This window comes from Myiozetetes cayanensis, unplaced genomic scaffold (genome assembly GCF_022539395.1).
Source record: "Myiozetetes cayanensis isolate MyiCay16 unplaced genomic scaffold, myiCay2020 scf6-25, whole genome shotgun sequence".
In the NCBI taxonomy this organism is placed as follows: Eukaryota; Metazoa; Chordata; class Aves; order Passeriformes; family Tyrannidae; genus Myiozetetes; species Myiozetetes cayanensis.
This window is the reverse complement of record NW_026087853.1, coordinates 2,564,926-2,574,914: the sequence shown is the minus strand read 5'-3', so window position 1 is coordinate 2,574,914 and position 9,989 is coordinate 2,564,926. Positions and strand designations below refer to the sequence as shown.

Below are 9,989 nucleotides of genomic sequence, written 5' to 3'. Positions count from 1 at the left end.
ATTACCAATTTGTAACTGCCCTCAGTATTACCCAGCAGCAGGGCAAGAGACAAGAAATCAAGATCAAAAGGTATTTAATACTGTAAGTGAATTTATTAAATCTGCACCCATCCACCAGAAAACCTTGATCTTCAAAGCACCGTGCAAACACTAACCAGCTAATGACTCCCTGAGCAAAGCCACAGCAATGGCTATTTTTAACACATCTATTATTTGTTTGTGCTCATAAAAGGAGGTTTTGTGCCATCAGCTTATTTAGCCAAGCACAGAAGGGAGAAAAGTGAATGTGAACAGGGGAGGAAGGAAGGGTTGTGGAATGTCTTGATTGGGTTCCCCATGCATCAGTTAATGAAAATGGCTGGATGAAATAGGAGCAGGTGAAGATAAGCGTGACAGAGCCACAAAACAAGGTAAAAAGTGAATTTATTAGTAGACAGAAATACTTCTTGAAGGAAAAAAGGCTGATTGCTAATGGTCTTTTCAGTCTAGCACAGAGAGGCCTAATGAGGACCAGTGGCAGGAAAAGTCAAGTAATTCAAAGCCCAACTGTTATCAGAGGCAAAATTAGCCTCTGGAATGAGTTACGAAGCCAAATGGGGAATTTCTCACCTTTTTTTTTCAAATGCAGGCAAGGATTTAGTGGACATCCTCTGGAGAGATGTGTGAGAAGGTGTACAACCTGCCTGGGTGGCTGAGGGCAGATATGCCTTTTCCTCCTCTGAACTTTCCCACAGTGTGTCTACAAGTGACACAGAGAGAGACAGAGAGAGATGGGCTCCTCTGGAGGGATCTGATGAATGTGTCAGATCAGAGGGCTGGAGCCCTCTGCTCTGGTGACAGGCTGAGACAGCTGGGGTTGCTCAGTCTGGAGAAGAGAAGGCTCCAGAGAGATCTTAGAGCCCCTTCCAGTGCCTGAGGGAGGGTACAAAAGAGGTGGAGAGGGACTTTGGTCAAGGGTCTGGAGTGACAGGATGAGGGGGAATGGTTTCAAACTGACAGAGGGCAGGGTTAGACTCGATATTGGGAAGAAATTCTATACTGTGGGGGTGGTGAGGTCCTGGTACAGGTTGTCCAGAGAAGCTGCCCCATCCCTGGAAGTGTTTCAGGCCAGACTGGATGGAGCTTTGAGCAACCTGGTCTAGTGAAATGCGTTCCTGCCCACGGCAGGGGGGTGGAATGAGGTGGTCTTTGAGGCCCCTTCCAACCCAAACCATTTTATGACTCTATGACAGAGACATAGTCACATTTAACATTTCCCCCGAGCCCTCTGGGGCCAAATTTGTCCTCTCTCCTTCCCTTGAAACGCGTGCACCCTCCGGGAGGGGGTCAGATCTGAGGACCTGTGATTCTCAGGTGCCGATTCCCCACACCCTCCCCTGCCACGCCAAACCCCGTTTCCCAGCTCATTAAGTGGAAAGCGCTGCCCATCCCGGAGCAAACACCCCCTCCCCTCCCCATCCCACCGCGTCCCGCGGAGGGTGCGGGGCTGTCAGGGTGACCCTGGCATTCCTTTACAGGGACACACAGACCCCTCAGCGCGCCGGGAGCAGGATCCGACCCTCACCTTCCCCCCCCTCATCCTCCCGGCTTCCCACCCCACCTGCAGCCCGGAGGAGCCGCTCGCTGCCTCTCCCCTCTCCCATGCACAGAGGGCGGGGGCCGCGCTGCGGAGGAGCCCGTCCTGCACCAGGCGGCGGAGGCAGAGCGAGCGCCCCGCCGGCACCGCGGGCTGCGGCGGCCGTGCCCGCGCCGCCTTCCTCCTCCTCCTCCCTCCTCCCCCTCCTCCCCCTCCTCTTCCCATTCCTCCTCCTGCTGCTCCCGCTGCCCTCCCGGCTCCACTCGCCGTCCCGCCCGGCCGCCCCGCGCGCGGCTCCTTCCCCCTATGGATGGGAAGGCAGCGCCCAACGGCGTGGCCACCATCGAGGACCGGATCCTGCGCATCACCGGCTACTATGGATATTACCCGGGATACTCCAGCCAGAAAAGTAAGGCGCCCTCCCGCCTCTCCCGGCCCTTCCCGGGGGGGATGGCGTGTGCGTGTGCGGAGGGAGGCGTCGGCAGAGCTCGTGGCCCCCCAAAATTCCCCCCCTCCCTCGCCTCCCCATCCCTCGGGGTGCGTGTGGGGTCCCCGCTGTCCCCCCGGAGCTCTGCGGATGGAGAGGGGGGCGGCGGCGCTTGGCCGAGGAACTTCGCGGCTCGGGAGGGCAGCGGGGGCCTCTCGCTGTGGTTTTGGGGGTTATTTTTAATTTCCATCCCCCCCCGCTCGCCCCCTGCCCCCACGGTGGGGGGGTTCGCTCTCCGGGTGCCCCGCGCCCGCCGCACCGGGAAAGTTTCGGTCCCGGTGGGTCCCCCCAGTCCCCGGGCGGGAGCTTCGAAGCGAAGCTCCTGAATTATTCATCTTCCTCCCCAAACTAATGAGATTCTTCCAGAAAAGTGGGGAGTTACCGATGGGGGCTTCACTTCGTGCCGTTTGAATACGAGACACTTGTGGTTTAGGAGTTTGGTGTTCGTTTGGGGTCTTTTTATTTATTTACTTATTTATTTATTATATGTGTTTGTTTTTACTTATTTATTTCCCTTAAACGAAGAAGCGGGAATTAAAGCAGTTGGTCCTCGCAGAAATTCCCTATCTTTAGCTTTTGAAGTTTGTAATTGGGAGCAGCGGGTTTCTAGCAGCTGGGAGGACCTCGGTGGGTTTCTCTGGAATTCTGGCGGTCCCAGTGCTCGCTGTTCGATGGGGAAAGTTTGGCTGACGGAAGAAATGATTCATTTTTACCACCCAGGAAACATATGCAATCGGGTTTTATTGTGTTAATAGTTGCTCTGCAGTTGGCAAAAGCTACGACATGCCAAAGCTTAAAAAAACAAAAAGGGGAATTGAGGCAAAGTAGTGGGGTTTGGGAGGGGAAGGAAAGGCAAGAAGCCCACCTTGGTGAGGTGAGCACTAAGGAACAGACTTTCTTCTGAATATTTAAACTCCCCTCGGAATCAGGGAGGGTGAACTGCTTTCCAGAACAGGCAGTGCAGTGCTCTCCAGCTCCAATGCAACAATAAACCAAAACACAGTGAATAAACTGCTAAATATGAGACAAACACGTCTGTGGGATTTTTTTTTTTGAATGGAGGAAAGCCATGCACTGAAACCACTTAAAAACAAGAAATAATAATTCCTTTGTGTGAAATGGTCAGCTGAAAAATCCCTGTGGTTTTGTCCAGCTGTTGTTTGTGGCACGTTAACAGCACAGCAGGTGTTATGGGCATTTTTCTGGTGAGGTCACTTGGTTTTTCTGTAGTCAGAAGAGTTGGGAAGAAGCTCAGAACAATCTGGAGGAATGACTGTGTGTCAGTCCAGGGACTATTTAAGTCTGACCCGGGTGGAACCAGTGTCCCAAATTCTGCAGCAATTCCAGACAATGTCTACAGTGTGATTTACCAGAGAAGAGTGAGGATTCTGGCTTAATACTCTGTCCCAAGTTTGCTTCGGTGTCAGAATGCAATTTTTCAGTCTGCAGCAACACTCCCACTCTCTTATCAATCTGTAGACCTGAATTCAGTATTGGCAATGCAAGTGCTCTGTGTGGTGCAGTGGCAGTGCCAGGAGACAACTGCCTGGACAAGGAGAAGCTCTTTTAGTCCAGGACCAGGTTCTGCAGATGCTACAAGGGGCACCTGCATAAAATTTGACAAAGCATATCAAGAGAGGCCAAGGCTTTCAGAAGTGCTGACTCTTGGGATTTTATTGCAAATCTCCCAGCCTTTTGTGCCTTTGATGACTGGGTGCTGAGGAAAAAAAAACAAAAGGGATTGGTAGCTCAGGTTTTGCTGGTTGAAGAAAACAAGCTACATTTGTGGTCATCATGCTTGAAGAGGAAAACTGCAAGTGCATAACTCAGAGGTATCCCAGTAATTAAATGCCCTTGAGTAAATGAAAAGCATGAACTCTTTCTGAGCTGTGAATGGTTTTTAAATTAAGTCTCGTAAGTTTTGGAACCATCCCCATAATTTTTGGGGTGTTTGCAGTTGGTGGGTGACTGCTTTATCCCTGTGCCTGTGAGTTTTGGGTTTATAAAGCACTTTAACGTTCTGCAGATTTCACAAAGACGTTCTGCCCTCACCTGGGGTAAGAACAGGCCTCCTTCAGGCATCATGAACACACACCCTCTTGGCATTTGGGCAGTGAGAGTCACTCTTGCAGGTCCTGGCTTGGAGTTCTCACTCCATTCCTGTGTCTTGGCTTTAGCCAAGAGCGGTGCTGCTTCAGAGTTCTGCTGACTGACGGTTCTTGCCACGGCTAATTGTTCACACAGCAGCAGGTGGATAGTGCTGGTGCCTTTGGCTGGAGAGCAGCATGCTGGGGGGCGGGGGGGGGCAGTGTGCTCAGAATTCCAGGCAGCCCAGCTAGGGATGGAAAATTTACTGAGGAAAGCTGAAGGCAGGGCTGGGTGGCTGCTCTGCTGCTCACTCTTGGGGGGGGGAACCTGGAAAATGACAAAAAGCCCTCAAGACTCTGTGAATTGTGCTGGTGATTTACATCCCTCCCTCAGCAGATCAGCAAGTATTCCATGGTTTAACAGGAGACCATGCCAGGACTGGTCACAAATGGCCATGGAATGTAGTGTCAGAGGACTGTGGTGTTCAGGAGCTGTTATCACAGAGAACTGCAGTATTTTCCAGTGACTTTTGCCTCATTTATATTTGTGTGCACTAACCCACTTCACATTTGGAGTGTCCATATGATGAGTCTTTTGGTACTTTTATCATTTTTAATTATCCTTAAAAAAGTTACTAGAGGAGGAAAATACCTATTTTACTTCCCTGTAAATCATCTAAAAAAGCAGAGATGTATTTTGGTCTGGTATTTACATCCATGTGTGTTGCAGAATTCCTGTATCCTGCCTTATAAGTCACAGGAATTGGAACAAGAGAATATGTTGTTTTCCTTCCCCCACTTGGTACTAAAATGCAAAAGTCAATTTCTTTGGAGTTATTTCTTAATTTCCAGGGCATGGTGCTGGTGTGGATCAGGTGCTCCAGCCTCTGTCCTGGGACTGCAGATGGTGCTCCCATGTTAGTGACCACAAACAGTAGGAAACTCTCTTCCCTCTCCAAATCTTTGCCATAACTTCTCATTCTACTTGGACTTTTTTGCTGGTAATACAATCACATTTAGTGTTTCCAGGCTCAAGAGTCTGTAGTTTTTTTGTTTTAAATTTTTGTTTGGTTTTGTTTGTTTGGTTTTTGTTTGGTTTTTGTTTTTCTTTCTTTTTTTCACCCTTTCCAACTGCCACCCCATCTGCCTTTCATGTCAGTACTGAAACCTTTTTCACTTTCACGTTACAAAGTTCTTCAGGTCTGTCCTAACACCTCTTCTGTGCCTTCTGCTGAATCAAAACTGATCCAGTCAAAGTTTCTCATCTCTAATCTTCATCAGCTTCACCAAGTCCACCTCCAAGTCAAGTTTCTGTCTGTGTAATGTCTTCCTGATGGAGCCTTCCCAGCATCCACAAAGTCCCGTGTCTTGCAGGATGCTCTCGGCATCGCAGATCTGCATTTCTGTAGTGCTGTTTTCTCAGGCCTGCACAAGCACAGCATAAATGCACTGAAGAAACAGTGGTTCATCTCATGGGGCAGCACCTTTTTTTTTTTTTTTTTCAAATCATGTTTGGAGAGCTTCTCATGTCTGGAGGATTTGATTCCCACTACAGCAGGTTACGAGTGCCCATCTTCACCAGGCGCTTGCCAGACTTTTAAACTGGTTCCTGTGCTGATTCGATCTCCCCTTCTCCTCTCCTTCAGGCCTGACCTGAAGCCATGGAGTTGTGTAAGCTCCTGGAAGCAGCAGGTGCTGCCACGTGGCTGTGCAGCAGTGGGACTGTGACACTGGGCTCACAGTGTGACACTGGGTGACCACCCCTGCGGTGCAGCCACATGGCCAGGCGTGTCTGCCAGCGAGCTGGAGAGCCCTCACACCAGAGTGTGACCTTAGCAGTGCTTGGCACCTGGGCTGAAATGCTGAACCTGTCTTTGCTAATAGCACAGTCACTGTCAGGAATAAGCCATTATGTTTTCTTACTCCCCGAGAACAGCTCAGGCAAGGTTTTCTGCTCTAATTTGGCAAGTTCAGCCTCAAGTCAGCAATGTGAACTTAAGCATCTGCTTAAGTCTGAACTTGCACTAAGCCACTGGGCTTTGATGATGTGTTTAAAGTTAAGTCCATGCTTAATTGCTTTGCCTTAATAAGACATGGCATGCTGAGCCAGCACCACTGGCTTGACAGTTCAGCTCTCGCTCTCTGCGTGGAGTAAAAGGCTGTGGAGGGAAAAGCTAACTCTGAAACACTGGAGAGAATTTTCTCCTGGTTATCACAGCAGCTGTGCCAGCAGCTCTGCTGCAGTGCAAATCACATGGCAAACCCAGATCATCTCTGCTTACTGAACACCCTGCCCTCCTGGTGGCTTGTCACTTCCAGCCAGAGGAACAAAGTCTCCGTCTGTTTACTGGAGGCTCCCAGCTGCTTCTCCAGCTCTTCCCAGAGCCCTCGGTTTCCCTGTGCAGAGCAAACACAATGGAGAAACTGGGAAAGGGGGCAGCTGAGGAAAGGTGCTTTGAATTTGCTGGTGGATGAGGCTGGTTCCACGGAGCTGTGTTTGAGGGCTCTGGGAGGGAGGCAGTGGTGTCTGGGTCAGTCTCTGTGTGAGTTGAAGTCTCGGGGCTGTTTTAGCTTGTGCCAGTTGTGGCAGCTGGCCCTGTGCCACCTGGTGCTGTTTGAGTTGCAAGCACATCAGATGCAGGGCTAGGCCAAAATAAGCTTTATTTTAAAGCCCTTCCTTTCCCCACGGGACAGGGATTGTCCATAGGGGGTTATTCCCTAGGAGGACGTGAATTGCAAACTGCCAGATTAACAATATTTTCCTCCCCCACTCTGGACCACAAATGGGTGTCATGGCACAGGATGTTGTGGTTTCTTCTCCTCACAGGCTTGTCTCTCTGTCCAGGTAAAATAAATTGTAGCTGTGTATCAGCACTGGTAGCAATAACTTATGAAGTTATTTCTTTCAACAGAACAGATTTTGTCAATACTCCTTTGCTGACTAGTTTTGGCAAGACCAGGTATGTATTCTCTAATGGAATGGGGCCAGGCTTTATGTGGATTTCTGTTTGTGCTGGAAGGGACAGCCTGGCAGCCTTAAACTTGTGGCTGGAATGTAGGACCTCCCTTCCTCACCTGGGGACTCCCAAGTGTTTTGGAAGATGAGGGGTCCCACTAGCTGGGAGGAGAGGACACTAGTTCAGTCCTTGGCCTTTCCTCAGGGACTGATTCAGCCTCTTGGGATGAAATCTCCGGGGAGTTGAGCCGTGAAACTGCAGTCCTGGACTATGGGTACAGTTCTGGACATCTGTGGGCAGGAGGGATGAATTCAGATTGGGAAGAACACCACGGTGAGCAGGGCAGTGAGGAGCATTATCCTTGGATGAGGGGACTGACAGAGCTTGGCTTGTGTAGGCTGGCCAAGGTGGGAGCAGGGCTGCTGCTCCAAATACATCTTGGGAGGACGAACATGGGAATGTAGGAAAGAAGAGTTATTTAAACTGAAATTGCGTGTTGGCACACAGACAAATGGGTATGAACAGGCCATGAATAAATTAAGGCTGGAAATTAGCAGAAGGCTGAAATTAATGGCCAAAAACCTCACACAGTCTTATGTATTTAAATAAGAATTATTTCCCAAGCTTTAAAGATGCCTCATAGAGAAGTTTGCCAAGATGCTGAGAAAAATTACCCCCATTTGGCAGGCAAAATTGAGGCAGTAAGGTGGGGGAAGCAATGCTAATTTGCCAGAGGTTGTTCAGAACAAGCCATAAAGTTTGATGGAGTGATCTCTGCCTCCACTGCTGACTGCACAGCAGGTCTGGTGCTGTACCTGGGCTGGTGCTGAGGGTGGGAGAGGTGCTTGCAGTACCTTGGTAGCTCTCTACATGTGCTCTCTGCCTGCTTTTCAGTTCCCCTGCCCTCCTGGGCTCATTTGCTCCAGCCCTTCTCCCATCACCAGTGGTGTTCCCTGGGGCTCAGAGTTGGGCCCAGTCCTGTTTAGTATCTTGGTTGGTGATCTGGATGAGGGCATTGAGTGTAACCTCAGTAAAGTCACGGATGACACCCAGCTGGGTGGGAGTGTTGATCTGCTGGAGGGTAGGAAGGACCTGCAGAGGCATCTGGACGGGCTGGACTGATGGCCTGAGGCCAGTTGTATGAATTTCAACAAGATAAAATGCTGGGTCCTGCACTGGGGCCACAACAACCCCATGGAGCACTCCAGGCTGGAGGAAGAGTGTCTGGAAAGCCAAGAATGGAAAGGAAATGGTCTTGAGGATAAGCCCTATAAGGAGGAGCTGAGGGAGCTGGGGGGGCTCAGCCTGGGGAAAAGGAGGCTCAGGGGGGACCTTCTCGCTCTCCACAACTCCCTGACAGGAGGGGGGAGCCAGGTGGGGGTCAGGCTCTGCTCCCAGGCAACCAGCAGTAGTATGAGAGGACAGAGCCTCAGGCTGCACCAGAGGAGGTTCAGGTTGGACATGAGAAGGAATTTCTTCATGGAAAGGGTAGTGAAGGATTTAAATGGACTACCAAGGGAACTGATGGAGCCACCACCTTCTAGGTGTTCAAGAAATGACTGGACATGGCTCTGAGTGTCTAGTTGTCACGGTGGTGATCCAAGGTTGCACTCAACGACCTCAGAGGTCTTTTCCAACCTAAATGATTCTGTGGTTCTGTGATTCTTGCAGAAAGGCTTCCTCGCTGCCCAGCCCTCTGGGTGATGGATGGGCTGTGCCTCGTGCTCCCAGGTGGCACAGCTCCTATTTCCTGCTGCTTTGCCTCACTTGGCTCCATTCACCTGAGGTGGCTTTAACCTCACTCAACTTGACGTCATCAAAGGCTGCGTGGAGCTGCAGACTTCCTGCTTTTCTTGTTTTTCCTAAAAGTGTGGCTGCTGCATTAGGAAATGACCTGGCTGTGAGGTCCTGCTCGCTCTCCTGGGGTGCACAGGAGGGATATCCCTCATTTTGACCGCCCTTCCAGCACTCACTCCCTGACATCACCTTCCCCATCCACTCAGGCAGGCAGCTGCACATTTGGTCTCGCTTAAACGTTGTAAAATAATATTCCAAGGTGACAGATGGTTCTGGCAGACTTTTATCCCTCCAGTGCTCGCATTCCTGTTTCTCTAATAGTGGCTTTAAAGGTTCGCAATTATTTCTTCTGCACATTTGGAAATTGATGGGCTTTTGCTCAACTGCCTGCCTGGGAATTCACCCATGAAAGTGAACTTGCGGCTTTACTGTTTGTTGAAGGATTGGTGGCGGGAGTTTTTTCCCATAAACCTGCTGCTGGATGATCACATAATAATGAAGGATGAAAATGCCTGCCAGAAAAGGTCAGTGTCGCTCTGTGGCGAACGTGCAAATGGGGTGGGGGGAAAAAAAAGTGAAGTGCTTAACTGACCGGTTAAATTATTCACCAAGTGGAGCAGCTCTACTCAGTGAGACTCAGTGGCAGATTTCACTGCACAGAGATAGAAGCTGTGAGGTTTTGTGAGCTAATAGCCAGGGTATGGCTTTCACAGCCACAGCAGAGCTGGAAGTGAGAGCATCCCGGGCACTTTGAGTGGCAAGAGTGAATTTATTCAGGGTGTGTTCAAGTGACAGGCTTTCGGTGCGTCTGCCACACAGAGACCTTTCTGTTATTACTTTAAAAACACATCGAGTCTTCCTAGACCTCCCTTGCAAATACTCCTGATAAAATGGGCTTGCCCTTTCCTGCCTTCAGCTGGGCTGGAGCAGGGGGAGTGAGAAAGGTGCCTCTGCTGTTCTTTTGTAGGAAGTGGAAGGTGGTTTGCTCCTCTTCTGGTTTCTAGATGAGCTAAAGCAAGGGAAGGGGACTCAGATCTAGGGGTAGAAGATGATGTTTCCTGCTGTTTCCGGCAATCTTAAAGCTG

At 50.2% G+C, this 9,989-nt stretch overlaps 1 protein-coding gene across 2 annotated transcripts in view; it reads left to right on the top strand.

Moving 5' to 3' along the window:
- Positions 1–1,818: 1,818 nt before the first annotated feature.
- SLC35F4 (solute carrier family 35 member F4) overlaps positions 1,819–9,989 on the top strand; it is a 115,062-nt gene continuing 106,891 nt past the window's right edge. For both annotated transcript variants that reach the window (XM_050336259.1, XM_050336258.1), the window contains exon 1: positions 1,819–1,985. In XM_050336259.1, coding sequence (XP_050192216.1) covers positions 1,883–1,985 — 103 coding nt within the window. In that variant the 5' untranslated portion in view covers positions 1,819–1,882. The remainder of the gene's footprint in view (positions 1,986–9,989) is intronic.